This window comes from Mandrillus leucophaeus, unplaced genomic scaffold (genome assembly GCF_000951045.1).
Source record: "Mandrillus leucophaeus isolate KB7577 unplaced genomic scaffold, Mleu.le_1.0 Scaffold108, whole genome shotgun sequence".
Taxonomy (NCBI): Eukaryota; Metazoa; Chordata; class Mammalia; order Primates; family Cercopithecidae; genus Mandrillus; species Mandrillus leucophaeus.
In genome coordinates this window covers 3,306,339-3,326,948 of record NW_012098987.1, presented here as the reverse complement: position 1 = coordinate 3,326,948, position 20,610 = coordinate 3,306,339, and the positions used below count along the sequence as shown (strand labels likewise).

The 20,610-nt window shown below is 36.2% G+C and overlaps 1 protein-coding gene across 1 annotated transcript in view; it reads right to left on the bottom strand.

The window, feature by feature from the left end:
* The window catches only part of UNC13C (unc-13 homolog C (C. elegans)), a 690,296-nt gene that overhangs the window by 97,834 nt on the left and 571,852 nt on the right, over positions 1-20,610 (bottom strand). Inside the window, exons 24-25 of the mRNA XM_011986478.1 lie at positions 18,179-18,267; positions 10,814-10,963 (exon numbers count right to left, since the gene is read on the bottom strand). Coding sequence (XP_011841868.1) covers positions 10,814-10,963; positions 18,179-18,267 — 239 coding nt within the window. The remainder of the gene's footprint in view (positions 1-10,813; positions 10,964-18,178; positions 18,268-20,610) is intronic.

Here is a 20,610-nt window from a genome sequence, read left to right as displayed (position 1 = left end):
CGTAGAGGTGTTTATAGTATTCTCTGATGGTAGTTTGTATTTCTGTGGGATCAGTGGTGATATCCCCTTTATCATTTTTTATTGTGTCTATTTGATTCTTCTCTCTTTTCTTCTTTATTAATCTGGCTAGCAGTCTATCTCTTTTGTTAATCTTTTCAAAAAACCAGCTCCTAGATTCATTGATTTTTTGAAGAGTTTTTCATGTCTCTATCTCCTTCAGTTCTCCTCTGATCTTAGTTATTTCTTGTCTTCTCCTAGCTTTTGAATTTGTTTTCTCTTACTTCTCTAGTTCTTCTAATTTTGATGTTAGTGTGTTGATTTTAGATTTTTCCGTCTTTCTCCTGTGGGCATTTAGTGCTATAAATTTGCTGCTCAACACTGCTTTAGCTGTGTCCCAGAGATTCTGGTATGTTGTGTTTTCATTCGTGAAGTATAAATAAAGTCCTTTACAGACAAGCAAATGCTGAGAGATTTTGTCACCACCAGGCCTGCCTTACAAGAGCTCCTAAACGAAGCACTAAATGTAGAAGGGAAAAGCTGGTACCAGCCACTGCAAAAACACCAAATTCTAAAGACCATAGACACTATGAAGAAACTGCATCAACTAATGGGCAAAATAACCAGGTAGCATCATAGTGACAGGATCAAATTCACACATAACAATATTCATCTTAAATGTAAATGGGCTAAATACTCCAATTAAAAGACACAGATTGGTAAATTGGATAAAGAGTCAAGACCCATCAGTGTGCTGTATTCAGGAGACCCATCTCATGTGGTAAGACACACATAGGCTCAAAATAAAGGAATGTAGGAATATTTAGCAAAAAAATGGAAAGAAAAAAAAAAACACAGTTTGCAATCCTAGTCTCTGATAAAACAGACTTTAAACCAACAAAGATCAAAAGAGACAAAGAAGGGCATTACAAAATGGTAAAGGGATCAATGCAACAAGAAGAATCAACTATTCTAAATATATATGCACCCAATACAGGAGCACCCAGATTCATAAAGTTCTTAGAGACCTACTAAGAGACTTAAACTCCCACACCATAATAGTGGGAGAGTTTAACACCCCACTGTCAATATTAGACAGACCAACGAGACAGAAAATTAACAAGGATATTCAGGACTTGAATTCAGCTCTGGACCAAGCAGACCTAATAGACTTCTACAGAACTCTCCACCCCATATCAACAGAATATACATTCTTCTCAGCACCACATCACACTTATTCTAAAATTGACCACATAATTGAAAGTAAAATACTCCTCAGCAAATGCAAAAGAACAGAAATCATAATGAAGAGTCTCTCAGACCACAGCACAATCAAATTAGAAATCAGGATTAAGAAACTCACTCAAAACCGCCCAACTACGTGGAAACTGAACAACCTGCTCCTGAATGACTCCTGGGTATATAACAAAATCAAGGTAGAAATAAATACGTTCTTTGAAACCAATGAAAAATAACTTTTAAAGCACACAAAGTAAAATATCTTTAAAGGCAAATGATCCCTTTTATTCATATTTAATACTTATTAAACCTAGAGCAATTTCTGATATTAGTCACCAAGGTTTGGCATGACAGTTGAGAAAAGGACAACAGAACCCATATTTTTAACCCATGTTACAGCAGCAGAAGGCAGACCTTCACCACAGGGAGTCACTCTCCCAAAGCACACCATTTTCACCCTCGCCCCAACATAGTATATGCCCATGTTCATGGTCTAGGAACACCAAGGAAATACATTTTCAGCACTACTGGGCACTGGACCAACATAACAACATGGGAAAGGTATGTATAATTTCAATCAAGGATTAATAGGTGTAAGGTATTCCTTACAAATTCTTCTCACGGTAACGTAATGATGTAACAGTATCTAGCATTTGTATAATACTTCTACAAGCTATTCTTTAGAAACTTCTTCTATATATGTTTCTCATTTACTATTATACCCATATTACAACTCAAAAACAGGCACAGAGAGGCTTGGGTACTTGTCCACGGAAGTGAAGCTAGTAAGTTAGATTCATAGTTTGACTCTTTTCTTCTAAATCCAGCCTGTCTTCCAATGTCCCACACTGCCTCTGACGAATGTGCTTATGTAGGAAGTTGAGCCTGTATATGAAGACACAGTGCTGCGTAAATATCTATTAAATATACTATAATATGATACTATATTAAATATACTATGATACGACCCTGGCCTCTTTGAGTCTCTGAGTGAATTAAATCTGTTTCACAGAGAGCCAAAGATGGGTCATATATTTCAGGGCAGCCTCATTGACTCCCTATAATGCAACTCTGTATGCTTTTGGACTCAGAAATTATAACCTGGGCTCTAGTCATGATAGACAGATTTGGCTGTTTTAAATATTTAAAGATATACATAATTATATTTATATAATTACAATGGATAACATTGAAAGGTATGTGACATGTGAGAGGCACGTGGAGAGATTTTCAAGACACATTTTTGTGTTAAAGTATTTATCCTAACACTATGTATGTAAAAGCCCAATATATAAAAATATGTGAAAGCAAACTTCTCTGGATAAAGAGGAAGGTTGGGGACCCCTGAGGCATGTATGTGGAACTCCAGCTCCTGTAATTTGAAAACTGTTTTTCAAGGGTACCATTTCTAGCTTGCTGGTGAGTATTTGGCATGGACATAGGGTAGAAAGCAACAGATGTGTCATGGAAGAATAAAACAGGCTATCCACAGAGAAATTCCTGGTATGAGACACAATAACTCTGCCAATTTTGCTGCAGATGTACCGTTTCCACTTTCCAAAGATCCAAGTCTAAGAATTAATCTTGTGTTTATGGTCAGCTCACATACTTGGCATGCTGACTAATCCTGCTTAGACTGGAACTAAAAGAATAGGAATAAAATCATTGTCACGTGAGCAGCTCGTTGTAGGATTTTTGCTAGTTGAAAATGCAGCTTACACCTCAATTTGTGAAGTGGTGAGGTCTTGGTGGAGAGAGTGTAACATAAAGAAGTAAGATGTTTTATTTAGAGAGGCTGCACAGGACAAAAAGAGCTTATACATTTATAATATAACATGATTTCTAAGGGAATTTTCTCAAACCACCTTGAAGACTTTCAAGCCTCTATTGTTTATTTTAAATAATAGAAAATAAAGGTGAACGAGCAAATGCCTCTTTAATTCAGTCTGAATTAATCAACTTGATAATGTAAGCTGAAAAGCATATATTTCAGAACCTGAGCTATCTAGATTGGCTGAATACAAAACTAATTAATCAGACAATTTTCAAATGCCATGTGTACTGGCTGGCAATAAAGATTTCCTGTCATATAATTAATCGCATTTTCGTGAAAATTTACCTAGCTGTTTTCCCTCCCCTTGGAATGCCTGTCCCTCATTTTCATATATCAAAACCTTATCCACCTTTAAATACCCAAACCAAATCAATTTTTTATTCATTCTTTGAATGAGAAGTAAATATTGTACTCATTATCACTTTACATTTTATGTTTGTGTTCCTTTCTTATTTCTCCTCCTAATCTATTAGCTCCTTGAAAACACAACCAATATCTGGCTTTTAAGTATCTCCCCTATGCAGTGGCTTTTAAGTTATGCATTCTGAATTAGCCCTGAGGATTTCTGCAATTCTTCATGATATATTTCTTTCAAAATTTTTAAATATCTTTTACAAATACTTAAAGCTCATAGATTATTTCCTAATTTTATACATTATCTCTTTCCACCAATAATTAAATGATATGACACATATGGTGACATAATTGTCTACTTCTAATTATACTTTAGTAAGATGGAGTACAAATAAGAATCAAAATGTACTGAAAATAAGAGTCAACCCATTTTATCTATTAGCCCCATTTTATAGATGGTGAAATGGACTCAAAGTCACTCAGCTAATAGTTGGAAGTGCCAAGATTACTCAAAACTTTGTTATGTTCCACAACTTTGGTCACAGGACATAGAAAGCAAATAGTTTCTCTAATAATAAATAATACATCTCCAAACTACTGATTGGACTTCTGAAAAACAGAAGGCATTCCAGTGAGAGGTTGAAGCGAATTGGGATTGCCTGGGTCTGCTGTTCATCACCATCACATTCACAACCAATGCTCATGTGTTTATAATGACCCATTTCTGTGTTGTCCATAGAAAAGAGTCATATGCTAAGATGAAAATGTCCAGAGAACGTATAGACAATTGCTGTAAAAGTGAAAATCTACATTAACAAAGTAAAGAAATGAGGAAAAGTATTTCTCCTTCTTTCTTGTCTTTCTTTACTTCTTCCCTTTTCTCTCTCCTTTCTTCCGCACATACTTCCCTACCTACATCCTACTATCTACTTATCTATATACCTATCTTCTAGATATTTCCCAACAGAGAACAAAACATAAGGCTTAATTTTCCTACTAAATATTGACATTAAATGGATAACAACATTAGACTTATTGATGTAGTAAGAAGGCAGTCAAAGGTAAATGGAATTAAAACAGAAGTCATAGTATACAGAATAGATTCTTCCTATGAGTTATTTCTTTTTTATCCTTACCTATTTAAATATTTTATAATTATGACTGTGGGAAAGTTTAGATGGAAAGAAAAAGAAATGCACTAAATAAATTTAATTACCTGGAAGAGTATCCAACTTTTTTTGCTTTCCAACTCTTATTTAAATTCAGAGGGCACATGTGCAAATTTATTACATGGGAAAACTGCATGCTTTGGGTATTTGGTGTACAGATTATTTCGTCACCCAGGTAACAAGTATAGTACTCAATAGGTAGTTTTTGATTCTCACCCTCCTCCCGCCCTCCACTCTTAAGTAGGCTCTAGTGTCTACTGTTCCCTATTTCGTGCCTATTTGTACTCAGTGTGTAGCTCTCACTTACAAGTGAGAACATGCAGTATTTGGTTTTCTGTTCCCGTGCTAGTTTGCATAGGATAGTGGCCTCCAGTTCCATGCATGTTGCTGCAAAGGTCATGATCTCATTCATTTTTATGGCTGTGTAGTATTTCATGATATATATGTACCACATTTTCTTTATCCAGTCTCCCATTGATGGGCATTTAGGTTGATTCCTTGTCTTTGCTATTGTGAACAGTGCTGCAATGAACATATATGTGCATGCGTATGTCTTTATGGTAAAACAATTTATATTCCTTGGATAGATGCCCAGTAATGGGATTGCTGGGTTGAATTGAGGTTCTGTTTTAAGTTCGTTGAGAACTCTCCAATCTGTTTTCCACTGTGGATGAATGAACATACATTCCTACAAGCAGTGTATAAGCATTCCCTTTTCTTCACAACCTCATCAGGATATGTTATTTTTTAACTTTTTACTAATAGTCATTCTGACCAGTGTGAGATGGTATCTCACTGTGGTTTTGATTTTCATTTCTCCAATGATTAGTGATGTTGAGCATTTTTCTTTATGCTTATTAGCTGCTTGTACGTCTTCTTTTGAGAAGTGTCTGCTCATATGCTTTGCTCATTTTAATTTTTTTTTTTTTTTTGCTTGTTAATTTATTTAAGCTCCTTATAGAGTCTGGATATCAGACCATTGTCAAATGCATAGTTTGCAGATATTTTCTCCTATTCTGTAAGATATCTGTTTACTCTGACAATAGTTTCTTTTGCTGTGTAGAAGCTCTTTAATTAGTACTATTTTTCGTTTTTAGTTTTTGTTGCAATTGCTTTTGGAATCTTCATCATAAAACTTTGCCAGGGCCTTTGTCCAGAATGGTTTTTCCTAGGTTTCTTCTAGGGTTTTATAGTGTTAGGTTTTACATTTAAGTCTTTAATCCACCTTGAGTTGATTTTTATAGCAGTGAAAGGAAAGGGTCCACTTTTAATCTTCTGCATATGGCTAGCCAGTTATTCTAACACCATTTATTGACTAGGAAGTTCTTTCCCTTCCTGCTTGTTTTTGTTGACTTTGTTGAAGATCAGATGGTTGTAGGTGTGTGGCTTTATTTCTAGGTTCTCTAATCCATTTCATTGGTCTATGTGTCTGTTTCTGTACCAGTACCATGCTGTTTTGATTACTGTAGCTTTGTAGTATAGTTTGAAGTTGGGTCCTATGATGCCTCTGACTTTGTTCTTTTTGTTTAGGATTGCTTTGACTATTCAGACTCTTTTTTTTTTTTTTTCTAAATGAATTTTGAAATTTTTTTTTCTAATTCTGTGAAAAATATTGCTGGTAGTTTGATAATAATAGGATTTAAACTATAAATTGCTTTGGTAATATAGCCATTTTAACAATACTGATTCTATCCATGAGCATGGAATATTTTTCCATTTGTTTGTGTAATCTCTGATTTCTTTCAGCAGTATTTTGAATTCCTGTTCTAAAGAAATTTCAGCTCCCTCGTTAGCTGTATTTCTAGGGTTTTTCTTGTGTGTGTTTATGTGGCTATTGTGAATGGAACTGTGTTCTTGATTTGGCTCTCAGCTTGGATGCTATTGGTATATAGAAATGCTACTTATTTTTGTATATTAATTTTGTATCCTGAAACTTTGCTAAAGTTGTTTATCAGATCTAGGATCTTTTGGGCAGAGACTATAGTGTTTTCTATGTATATGATCACATCACATGTGAACAGAGATAGACTTTCTCTCTTCCTATTTGGATGCCTTTTATTTATTTCTCTTGCTTGATTGTTTGGTTAGGACTTCTAGTACTATGTTGAATAGGAGTAGTGAGAGTGAGCATCCTTATCTTGTTCTGGTTCTCAAGGGGAATGCTTCCAGCTTTTGCCCATTCAGTATGATATTGCCTGTAGGTTTGTCATAAGTTGTTCTTATTATTTTGAAGTATGTTCCCTTAATGCCTACTTTGTTTAGGGTTTTTAACATGAGGCGATGTTGAATTTTATTGAAAGCCTTTTCTGCATCTATTGAGATGATCATGTGACTTTTGTATTTAGTTGTGTTTATGTGGCGAATCCCATTTATTGATTTGCATCTGTTAAACCACCTTGCATCCTAGGAATAAATCCTACATGATAATCCTGAGATAGCTTTTTGATATACTGCTGGATTTGATTTGCTAGTATTTTGCTGAGGATTTTTACATCTATGTTCATCAAGATATTGACCTGAAGTTTTCTCTTTTTTTGGTTGTGTCTTTGCCAGGTTTTAGTATTGGAATGATGCTGGCCTCATTGAATGAGTGATGCGGCAGTCCCTCCTCCTCAATTTTTGGAATAGTTTCAATAGGATTGGTACTAACTCTTTTTTACACAACTCATAAAATTTGGCTGTGAATCCATCTGCTCCAGGGCCTTTTCTGGTTGATAGGCTTTTTATTACTGATTCCATTTCAGAACTCATTATTGGTCTGTTCAGGGTTTCAATTTCTTCCTGGTTCAATCTTGGTAGTTTGTATGTTTCTGGGAATTTATTCATTTCTTCTAGGTTTTCTAGTTTGTGTGCATAGAAGTCTCTGTAATAGTCTCTGAGGGTTATCTGGATTTCTGCAGGGTCAGTGGTAATGCTCACTTTGTCATTTCTGATTGTGTTTATTTGAATCTTCTCACTTTTCCCCTTATTAGTCTAGCTAGTGGTCTACCAATCTTATTTATGCTTTCAAAGAACAAACTCTGTTTCATTGATCTTTTATATGGTTTCTCATCTCTCAATTTGATTCAGTTCAACTCTGATTCTGGTGATTTTTCTTCTGCTGGCTTTTGGGTTGGTTTACTCTTGTTTTCCTAGCTTCTCTAGGTTGTTAAACTGATAATTTCTAACTTTTTGATCTGGATGTTTAGCATTATACACTTTTTTCTTAACACTGCTTTAGCTATGTCCCAGAGATTCTGGTATGTTATTCCTTTTCTTTTAAAAATTTCAAAGGGTTACTTGATTTCTGTCTTAAATTCATTATCAAAAGTCATTCAGGAGCAGATTGCTTAATTTCCATGTAATTGTTTAGTTTTGAGAGATCATCTTAGTATTAATTTCTAATTTTATTGCACTGTTGTTTGAGAGTGTGGTTGGTATGATTTCAAATTTTTTGAATTCGTTGACAGTTGTTTTGTGGCTGATCGTGTGATTGATTTTAGAGTACATGCCATGTGCAGATGAGGAGAATGTATATTCTGTTTTTGTTGGGTTGAGTGTTCTGCAGATGTCTGTTAGGTCCTTTTGGTCAAGTGTAGAGTTTAGGTCCTGAATATCTTTGTTAGTTTTCTGCCTCAATGATCTGCCTTAGTGGGATGATGATATTCCCCACTATTATTGTATATTTATCTATGTTTTTTCATAGGTCTCTAAGAAATTGCTTTATAATACTGGATACTCCAGTATTAGGTGGATATATGTGTGAGATAGCTAAGTCTTGTTGAGTTGAACCCTTTATCATTATATAATGCTATTGGGTTTTTTTTTTATCGTTGTTTGTTTAAAGCCTGTTTTATCTGAAATTACAATAGCAACCCCTGCTCTTTTTTGTTTTCCATTTTTTTGGTAGATTTTTCTCCATCCCTTTACTTTGAACCTATGCATGTCATTGCATGTGAGATGAGTCTCTTAAAGATAGCTTCCTGCGTTTTAAGTGGGGCATTTAGTCCATTTACATTCAAGGTTGATATTGATACGTGCGAGATTATCCTGTCATTGTGTCTTTAGCTGGTTGTTATGCAGACTTGATTGTGTAGTTACTTTATAGTGTCTATAGTTGATGTACTTAAGTGTATTTTTGTGTTGGCAGGTATTGATCTTTCATTTTCATGTTTAGCACTCCCTTAGGGACATCTTGAGAGGCAGGTCTAGGGTAACAAATTTCCTTAGCATTTGCTTGTCTGAAAGGATATAATTTCTCCTATGCTTATGAAACTTAGTTTGGTGAGGTATGAAATACTTCTTTAGAATTTCTTCAAGAATGCTGAATATAGCCCCCCAATGTCTTCTGGCTTATGGAGTTTCTGCTGAATGGGTCTACCGTTAGCATAACGGGATCCCCTTTGTAGGTGACCTGCCCCCTCTCTCTAGCTGTCTTTAATATTTTTATTTCATACTGACTTTGGAAAATCTGAAGACAGTGTGGTTGTCTTGTATAGTATCTCCCAGGGGAGATACTAAGACTGCTGATTATATTAGGAAATTCTTATAGTAAATTTTGCAGCTCCATCAGATCACTTTGATTCTTTCTTAAAATGGCTATTTTGTCTTTTAGCTCTTGTATCATTAGATTCCTTGGGTTCCTTGGATTGGCTTTTGACTTTCTCTTGAATTTTCATCTTTTTTCCTATCCAGATGCCAAATTCTTTATCTGTCATTTCAGCCACATCAGCCTGGTTAAGAACCATTGCTGGAGAGCTAGTGTGGTTGTTTGGAGGTAGTAAGACACGCTGGCTTTTTGAGTTGCCGGAGTTCTTATGCTGGTTCTTTCTCATCTGCATGGGCTAATGTTCCTTTAATCTTTTAAGTTGCTGTTGTTTGAATAGCATTTTTTTTTGCTTTTATATTCTTTCATGCCCTTGAGGCTTTGAGGATTTGACTGTGGTACACATTGGGTTCAGTCAAAGTCAACTGGCTTCATTTCTGGAAGATTTCAGGGGGTCAAGGCTTAGATTGGCACTCCTAGATTGCATGCTCTAACCCTGGGACCTGGTACCAGGCCCATTACTTTGTTTTCTTTCTCCTCAAGGGTAAGCACCTGCTGCACTGGAGGGGCGAAGGTTTTCTGATAACAACATTCTGATGGAGAGTGCTAGCCAAAGCGCTTTGTTGGGGCAGTGGCTGATGGCAGCAATGCAGTGGTGTCCACGTGTGCTTGTGGCAGCAGCAGCCCCGTGGGGTGACTATTGTCCTTGTATTTAAAGAAAGACATTGTAATTTCTCTTTTGTTTAAATCTTGGTCCTTTTGATATTAATTTGCCACAACAATAATACATGAGATAACATATGTAAACTAACATATATGACACTGGTCCCTTGGTAGTCATTCAAAATTATTATTCACTTTTCTCTTCTACATTCAGTTCTGGTTTTGAGTACCACTGTTTAAGAAATCATGTGTCTGGTTGCTTTAGATCAATGATTCCCAAATGTGGACACATTACAAAATATAGGTGCTTTGACCCTGCCTCAAACCTACTAAATTAGAACTTCTAAGAGTAGGAACAGAACAAAAACCTTAAAAACAAACAGAGCAACCAACCAAACTTTCTGGTTAAGAATTTGTCTTAGTCAGTCATAACGTCCTGCATTCCCATGTACTCCCACCACCATTAAACTGTAATCTCCACGGTATCAGGGACTTCGGCTTTCTTTTTCATCACTGTCCAGTGCGTAGAATATGGTTTGGTACAGGTGAGCACTCAATAAATCATTATTGAAGGTTGGGTCAGGCAGCTATCTGCTTGCCTCTGAGCTAAGTTAATTCCAGTCACATCTGTGATATTCCCTTTTTCATCAGGTTTCTGACATGAAATCAGATATTCTGGACTCAGCTCAGTCTTTCTCTCTGTCCAGGAGGATTGAAAACAATATGTTATCCAAGGAGCATGAAATTCCAAATCTCTCTCTGCCTCAGAACAGCAACCTCCTTAGTTATAAAACTTATTTCCCCTCTTTTTTCCTTTCTTGTACAAAATCATTCCTATTTTATTTTTTATCTAGTAATCAATTAAAGGTATGTTGCTTTTTAATGAATTTATTTATTTATTTTTGAATTCATTTATTTCTATAGAAAGACTTTTAATGCTGCCTTACACAGAGGAAATCAATATTTTTCTTAAAGCCTTACAAGTCAAATTTAGGGCAATAAGTAAAGAGGAAACTGGGCAAAAAAACTTACGTTTTGTCCAAAAAATCCATGAGAGGTCTTAACACCATCTCTGCATCCATTGCTGCACTGTTCTTATTAGATGTGGTGTTTCCATTTGCTCTCATTTGATTTAATTCAAAACTCATCTGTTTTATACACTCTTCAATTATAACCTGGAAACTAAAAATAAAGAATATAAATTCTAGAATATAAGAATACATTCTGCTTGAGCCTGTTTCAATTTCACCCTAGGATTCTAATTTGTTTCAACTGGTGTGAATTCCCCTGCTCATGAGTTTTCAAATTCATTGTTTAACTGCGAAAATTTTTGTTGCAATGAAACCTTACGTATAATACTGATAAGTAAGGCAGATAAAAGTACTGTTCTTCAGGTTGAATTAATTTGAGTGGAGGTTCGTTCAGTCCCTACATCTGATAGCCACAGTTGAGAGGTTCCTCTGAGCACGGCTTGGGAAATGACCGCTCTAGAAAGACTCTTACAGTATTTGGTTTTCTGTTTATGTGTTAGTTTGCTAGTGACAATGGCCCCCAACTCCATCCATGTGTCTGCAAAGGACATGATGTTGTTCCTTTTTATGGCTGAATAGTATTTCATGGTGTATATGCACCACATTGCTTTACCCAGTTAGGTTGATTCCATACTTTGCTGTTGTGGATAGTGTTGCAATGAGCATATGCCTGCATGTGTCTTTATGGTAGAATGATTTATATTCCTTTCAGTATATAGCCAGTAATGGGATTGCTGGGTCGAATGGTATTTCTGTCTTTAGGTCTTTGAGGAATTGCCACACTGTCTTCCACAATGGAGCTAAATGATGAGAACACATGGACACATGGAGGGGAACAACTCACAGTGGGGTCCATTGGAAGGTAGAGGGTGGGAAGAGGGAGAGGATCAGGAAAAACAACTAATGGGTAGTAGGCTTAATACCTGGATGATGTGTTACAATCTGTATAAGAAACCCCTGTGACACAAGTTTACCTACGTAACAAACCTGCACATATACCCCTGAACATAAAAGTTAAAAGAAAAATTATGTACTGCCACTGCCACCATATAAATCAACCATATGCTTAAAAGCATCGTGCTAAGTGAAGAAGCCAGTCACAAAACACCACATATCGTATGACTCAGTTTATATAAAATATCCAGAATAGGCAAATTCATAGAGACAGAAAGGAGATTAGTGGTTTCCTAGGGCTGGAAAGGAGAGTGGAATGGAATTTATTGCTAATAGGTATGGGGTTTCTTTTTTGTGGTGATATCAGTGTTCTAAAGTTAGATTTTGGTGAGAGTTGCACAAATCTGTGAATATGCTAGAAACCACTAACCTGCATATTTTAAATGGGAGAATTTTATGGTATGTGAATTATATTTCAATAAAGTTTGTTGTTAAAAAATAAAAAAGAAACATTCTTGGCTTCTGGATACACCTTCTTCCTTTGGATACTGTGACTCCACACCTTCTTGGCTTTCCTCTGATCTCACTGGCTGCTCCTTCCCAACTGCCTGACCTCTAACCATTGCAGTAAAGTTGCCATTTTTATCAAATGAAAGCACTGGACACCAAGTTAAATTTGAATTTCAGATAGTGAATATTTTCATACAAACATGGCCACGTAATATTTGTAACACAATTATACTAAAAGTTATTCCTTATGTATCTAAAATTCAGGTTTAACTGAGGGTATTCTGTATTTTATTTGGAAATCCTACACAGTGATCCTCTGGGCTTGATCCTGGGACCACTTCGCTTCTCCATCAACAATCCTTTTCTTGGCAATCACATCTAGTCCCATGGCTTCCATACCATCTATATACTGGTGGTTCCCAAATTCACATCTGCAGACCTGACTTCTAACGCAGACTCCAGACTATTTTATTTAACTGCCCATGCAATCTTTCCACTTCAAAGTCTGATGAGTTTCTCATACTCAACATCCAACCTATCAGCAAAATGTATCCTAAATCTGAGGATTTATTATTACTTCCAAAAATGCTGCTATAGATCCCTTTACCATCCTCCCACTTGAACCTGTGCAATAATTTCCTAAATTGTCTCTGTTCAACCCCCTGCAGAGAGCCTTTTAAAATAAAAACCAGATCGTGTTTCTCCTTTGCTAAAAATCTTCAATAGCTTCCAACTCCACTTAGAAAAACTCTAGATGTATTTGACAGACTAAAAGCCCAGCATAATCTGGTGCTGGCAATCTCACTGATCTCATTTCTTGCCACTCTTCCTTCTGTTTCATTGCAGACCAGCCACAATAGACTTCCTGGTGTTCTTAGAATTCTCCGAGGACACTCTTATCTCATGGCCACTGTTACAATCTCTCTGCCATGGAAGGAAATTCTCATAGCTCTCTTGGTCCCTGGTTTATTTCAGGCATATACCAAATACCACTTCAGAGAAATCTTCCTTGTTCACTCAAGCTGAAATGGCATTCCTATCAATCTCTGTTCCCTTATTGTTCTTTTTTTCTCAATGGCATTCTTCATTATATGACACACTGAATAATTTATTTGCTTATTGCCTGTGTCCCTCCCTAGAATGTAAGCCCCATGAGAGCAGGAATTTTGTTTTGTTCAGGGCTGCATGCCTATACCATGGCACAGGATGCCGTGCTTAGCACAAAGAGGTTGTGCAAGAAATATTGGGACAATAGTGAAAACTGCTGCATAATATACTTGAAATGTGCTAAGAGGACAGATCTTAAATCAATGTTCTCAGCACACACACACGCACACACAAAAACACACAAATGACAACTCCATGGAGGTAACAGATATGTTAATTATCTGGAATGTGGTGACCATTTTATAATGGATATGTGTATCAAAACAAAGTTGTATACCTTAAATATACATAATTTTTATATGGTAATGATATCTCAATAAAGCTATTAAAAAGAAATCTGGCTTGAATGCATTAATGGACCATCTCCTTCCACCTATCTCTATTTCCTCATCCCCTCTTAGAATTTAAATGTCGTGAAGAGTAATACTTTGTATTGCCTTTTTCATTCTGTATATCCCCTACACCAGTTTTGATGGTTCTTTCCTAAGTAAGCAGTGGCAAGTAGTAGGATTTTCAAATCTTAGAGACTCTTAGCCTCATCACCATTTCTTTATATTGTCTGCTATTTTCATGTTTCCAACAATAGGAGTAATGATAACACATGTGTGGGCAGGCAAGAAAAACCTACTTAGGAGAATGAAGATCAATGAAAGCTTGGAAAATGGTCAAATCATTGGAATGGTAATGAGGAGAAGGAGGGAATTCATTTTAGTATTGCAGTCTACTCAATCCCATTCCTCTCCTCCTCCACACACAATGATTCTGCAGTTAGTATTTGAGAAGTATCTAAATGCATAAATTCCTCAGATTTTAAATAGAAGTTTAGGAATGTTCACCATATAATGCTTTTATTAAATACAATATAGGTGTTTGTTTATTCATGCATGCATTCTACATATTTCCATGCCTAATATGGAAAAATTTTAATAAATGTTAAATGATCACAACTTGGGTTTTTTTCTTGCTTCTGGGCCTTTAATAGCAGGGTTATAGACACGCTTGTTCATAATTTTGTGTACATATTCAAGGACTGATTCCACTTCTACCGTCATGTTTAATCTGTCTCCATTTTTGGCTCCTGCATTCTTGGATTTCTTTACTGTTGACAACACCATTCTTGCCCCTCTGGACTTGGCATTTACATTTGGTTCCTTGATCCTTGCATTTCAGCTGGCCCCTTTGTATTTGGCTAATTTCTTGGCTCTGCATATTTATCTGCTTTAAAGGAACATTCTCTTCCAAGCTGTCATCTAAGAGAGTCTAAATCCTTGATTATTTCACTTTTATCTGGCTGAAGCTGCCTTTGAACTTTGGTCAGGTAGAGGATGCAAGAGATGGTGGGGAAAATGAGAAAGGGGATGTTGTTTGTGGTAGAGTGTGTATTGAATCAAAGTAAAGGTAGTAGATACTTGAGGCAATTGAAAAGGAAGGTAAATCATGTTGAAAATATTTTGAACTAGTTGATTTACCACTGTGTCATCAATGATCTATGCAGGCTGTAGTAAAAATCACCTTTGAAACGACTACTTTCATATGCACTGATTTTTGAATGAGTGCATTAGGGTGGGGAGATAGACTGATTTTGCAGTGATTTTCTTTTGCACTGATTTTCAAATTAGAGCATTGGGGTTGGGGGATAGACTGGACAAGAGGTGTGACATTTATGTTCCTATTATGTGAAAAATCAGTTTTCTAAACAGACCCATATTGTAAACTCTAATGAGAAGCCAGCTCTGGGCATGGTATCAGGCATATAGAGGAAGGGTTCTCGAGGTATGATGGACAATAGCATTCTACTTTTGCATTAATCCAGGTGAAGCCAATACTTGCACCTTACCTTTTTGTCCCTATCAATTTTTGGTAAATTCACCTAAAAAGTCTTTTCTTTTTCTATTTTTTTTTCCTTTGGTTAACAAAAAAAGTCTATATTAACTGGCTTGAATAAAAGTAGTGCCAGTAAATAATTACAGATTTTGTGAGCACCCAAGGAGCCACATACTCACAGAATAATGCCTAGGAAATATTCCTGAATTTTTTTGTTTACTTAATCTAGCCAGCCTCTAGTACTAAAGGTGTGGGTTAAGAAGAAGAAGAAAAAAAAGGAGCAAACCAAAAACCAAACTGCAAAACATGTGTAAGCAGAAACCCTAGTAGCACACCCTTTGAAAATTTTAAGACCATCTTTAAGTTATTATTGAGGTTATACAACTTAGTCTCAGTTCCCAGGTAGGTGCCCTGTGAGCATGTCAGGAATCCACAAATGTGTGGTTTGGCTCAGCTCTGACTTGACAGCAAAAACATCCTAACAGCTGTATATAGTAGAATTATTTAATTACGAGTTTTAATAACATAAAATCAAGTGGATTTTTACAATTAGTTATACACTTAATTCTAAAACTCTACACTGCCAGTTTAAACCTTAAGAAGAGTAGGTTTACACTAAAATTATGCATTTTGACTTCACAGCATGATCACATTGATTGCTGGAGACTTTTCTACCCTGAGAGTATAATACAGACCTGATTGGTAGTGTGAGGAATAAAGCCATAGCAACATAGCAACAAGGATACAAAAATTATACTTTTTATGAGGAAAGCGTGACATGTGGCCCATTTATTCCAATAGTCCTAATAAACCCTAATTGAACAAAGTACTAAATTCTTTCCTATATTTAAAAAATCAAGAATAAATGGATTCTGGGTAGCTGCAGGTTTTACTATTTAGGTTAAAAGAGCTGACTTCATACAAATAAAGTTCTTCAAGTGTCCTCCGAAGGACATTACTCCTTCTTTCATAACTGTGGTTTATCCAGGTATCTTTCAAATCAGAAAACATATTCTAGCCTTTATAACCTGAATATTCCACCTCCCCAAACAAAACAAAACAAAAAGCACTTATCCTCAGAATGATTTAGGTATTTTACAGAAAATAATTTAATTATACTTTACTTATATTCTAGTTTCTACTCTGTTTAGTCATTTTATTTTCCATAAAGTTCTGAACAACTCGAGCTATTCCTGACCTCCTTTTTTCTCCCCCTAACTTTGCTAAATAATCTCTAATGTTGCCTCCGTGGCTGAAGGCAACAGTCTTTCTGCTAACCACATGTTAATTTGCAACTAGAACAAAGAGAGGCAGCCTGAAATGACTCAGCAAAGGCCTCTTCATCTTTCAGTGTCACCCCAAGTCAGAGTCAACAAACCCCACATCTCTAGAACAATCTATGTCTTTCCAACTTCAGGTAACAGAATCTAGAAATTGCTGACTAACATCCAGATGAAATAGACAGGATCATCGAGTCAGCTAACAACACTGCAGAGGCAGGGTGACTACCCTCGGCTCAACACAGCAAGGCTGCTCTGGCTCAGCAGTTGAGCCCTGAAGGTGAGTTCCACGAAGACAAGGCTACCTTGCTTAAGGAAGTTACGGACACACCTCTGATAATGAAGAGAAGTCTAAGTGGGAGATTATTCTTCACTCTGCTTTATTCCTACATCTAAGAAGAAAATTATGATGCTTTCAGACTCTTTTGTCTTTCTCATTTAAAAAATGGCATAACTAATTGAAAAATGTTTATTAATACTGGATCGTTCTAAAACACAACAGTAGGTGATGAGTGGTAGCTAGAGATAGTCCCTACCTGAAGAGAGCCTTTTTTTTTTTTTTTTTTTTTTAGACGGAGTCTCACTCTGTCACCTAGGCAGGAGTGCAGTGGTGCAATCTTGGCTCACTGTAAGCTCCGTCTCCCAGGTTCACGCCATTCTCCTGCCTCAGCCTACCAAGTAGCTAGGACTACAGGTGCCCACAACCACACCCAGCTAATTTTGTTTTGTTTTGTTTTGTTTTTTGTTTGTTTTGTATTTTTAGTAGAGACGGGGTTTCACCATGTTAGCCAGGATGGTCTTGATCTCCTGATCTCATGATCCGCCCGCCTCGGCCTCCCAAAGTGCTGGGATTACAGGCATGCACCACCGCGCCCGGCCCTGAAGAGCAATCTTTATAGTCTCTTTTGAAAACTGAACACATATTTTAAAATAATACATGAGTTATTGAACTACTATTTAAAGCAGATTCTATATTAATGAACCTCTTCAAAAATGTGTGTTCTTTCCTATCTATTTTAACATTTTGATGAGATGATAGCTTTTTCCTACAGAACTGAAGTGAAATTTAACTAGGGTGAACTTACCTTTCTTTAGAATCGTATCACAGATAAAGCTAGTTTTAACAAACATTTAAAATATATAGATATATCAGTAGTTTCCAAACTCCTTCGCATGGGGTAGTTGTATTCAGATTGCTAAGCCCTAAATCCAAGAATCCTGACAATCTGGTATAGGGTTGTTGATCCAGCTATACTGAATGCAACCACATTGATATATATGGTATGGATACAACTGAAACTTCTTATATATGTGAAGTTTTTCTCTTTTCTTCCCTCCCTCTCTTTAGTCTTTCAATAGCCAGTCACCAAGCTCTAAACACTAGAATTGCATATAGGTATGAGATATGGTTTCTGTCCTGAGTGTGGGAAACGGACAGGTAAAACAAGACTTAGAGGATAGTGTTATAGGTCTTACCCGGCCGAAGGATGCACAGAGTTCTAGGGTGTGCATAGCGAGACAGCACTATTAGATTGTGGTGTCATAACAGATGTTTCAGAGAAAATGACATTTAGATTGGGTCTTGAAGTTAAATAGATTTAGTCAGTCAGAGGAAACAATATTGAAGGCAAGAATATTATGAGCTGACACCTAATTATCTAATTTAGATAATGACAACAGAGGTCACTTACCTTTCACCGTACGTGACGCTGAGCTCATCCAGGACTCCACTGAGCTTAACCTGAAGTTCTTTTAGAATAGTACTAGCTTCAGAATCTAGCTGCAGAGAGACCATAAACAATATTACTTTGGAGTTTTGAGAAAGCATGCCTCTGTTTCGCTTACAAGCATTTTGATTATTATATGGTAACTTCAAACAACACGTAAACTTTTTTCTCTTCTTTTGTTTTCTTGGTCTTTGAAATCAAATCTAAACATTTAGGAAACTTTAAAGAAACCAAGGGGTTCTCATAGACAAAAAATGGTTTGAAATTCAAGGCATGCATACAAATAACAGCTAGGTAGCAAAGCCTTTGTTGGTTATAGCAATGAGAAGCAAGCCATGACAAAAATATCCTCCAGAACATGATAATTCCATAATTTAGAAAACCTGTTATACTTCAGCTGAATATATGTGCTGCTTCAAAATATATTTAAATCTTCAATACCCCTGTAAATAAATAGGCACATTAAGAATAAAAGTTGTTAAAAATTAACCTTCGAATATTGTGTTGTGCATTATTTAAAGGTGTTTTCATATTTCCCCAACTTTGGAATTAAGAGTAATAGGATAGACAAGGTACCCAAGGACTCCCATGTTTTTCTGGAGACGACAGGCCTGACTTTTCTTCCTGGTTGCTAATTTACAGCTGAAAGTTCAGGATAATAGATCTATTGTCTCAAGCAGAGAGAAATTCATGTAAATAGCAATTTGAAATATTCTCTGAAATTGGAATGTGACTCTTTCTTTCTTTCTACCTTTAGAAATTTAGTTTCCTACCATTACTGTCATTAGTTCTTGCCCAAGCTGATCTATTATTGAAAAGAAAAGGACAGGATAAAGCCAAGTTTGGGGAGTAAAACGAATTAAAGTGTGACTTAGTATAAGTAAGAGAATCTAAGAATGCCAACTAAATATAGGACCTAATATCAGTTGAAAGTCCTGGGAGCTGATACAGAACCAAGAAGTGTCCCTGTATGTGTGCATTGGACGTAAGCCCTATATTCCTCCAAAAGTACTTCCTGATACTAAGGAACTGCTAGGAAGAAGAATGATTTATACATCTCTGCAGCGGGGTAGCTCTAAGTTGTAGTGACATGACTAAAAACATTGGAATGAAAGTCAAATATTGCATTTGGCATTTGAGACTTTATTAATTATATCACACCAATCTTTTATATCAGTGTTAACTCAAATCCAGGTAATTTTCAGGATTGATTAGTTTCTGCCCTCTCTCAGAGGCAATGTGATTTTTCTGGACTCCTTGTATCTTTTTTTTTCTGTCTTAGTAATCGGTTATGCTGACAGCTCTTGTCCAGACACACAGGCTACCATAACAAAGAGAGACTTCTGTCAGAGTCAGAAAATTAGCATATCTGTGAGCCTCATACTTTCTAAGAGTTCTATTCAACTATAACCAGTTGCAGGGAAGTAATTCAGAAAGACAATTAGATAGCACATACTTATTTTAAAAAGACTTAAGGTACGGATAGTGAATTTAATCACAACTTGCCTAACAAACTATCACTCCCTAACCCTTAACCAAGAAAACACATGTGGATTTTCCACTCCACTCTTAAGGAACCATGCAGGCTGAATTTTTTAAAATTATATTTTCTTCTTATTCTGCTAATAACAATTTTACCTTGATTTCATTTGATAAAAATGTTGGGGAAGAGAGATGAGAGATAAGTTCTCCCATTTGGCTTTCTTCAGGCTCTCCACTTCCTCCACCACCTCCAAGGAAATCGCTCTGAAAGTAGCGTTTTCTTCAGGAAATGGGGGTTGCTTCTTATTTAAACTGTGTTTTGGTTTTCCTATTAGTTTAATGTACACATTGAGGTAATTTGTTCACATTGAGGTAGGATTATCACCGGATAATGACTTCAAAGTCATACAGAAATAGCTACATAGGTCACTTGCACAAAATTATGCTATTTTCTCATAAAATTATTTTAGTCCACCTTAGGTATTTGGTGAATAGATATTTCTTATCAAATAATTATTACTTGACAACCTAAAACTACCAGACTACAGTGATTTGAACAAAGGATGACAGTTTTAATTTCTGGATACACAGGTATGTTTCTAAGTAGGTGCAGACAGAATGTCTCTGTCATGTAACCAGTCCCTCCCACAAAAGGAAAAGTTTCAGTTTCAGTTAACTATTTAACGTTTATGTAATCTATATCACACCATTAAAACAGGCAAAGCAATTTTGAGGCCGATGTACATGGCGTTTGTAAATTGCAGATCTTTTTCAATAATGAGCATAATGGACATAAATATCATACTCATCTAAGAATAAAACAATCTCTTTAGGTAGTAAAACTACCAGTTCTTGGGTTCTTCTGCATTACCTCATGTGTCCAAATTGAGGACGTTTTTCTTACTCCTACAAAT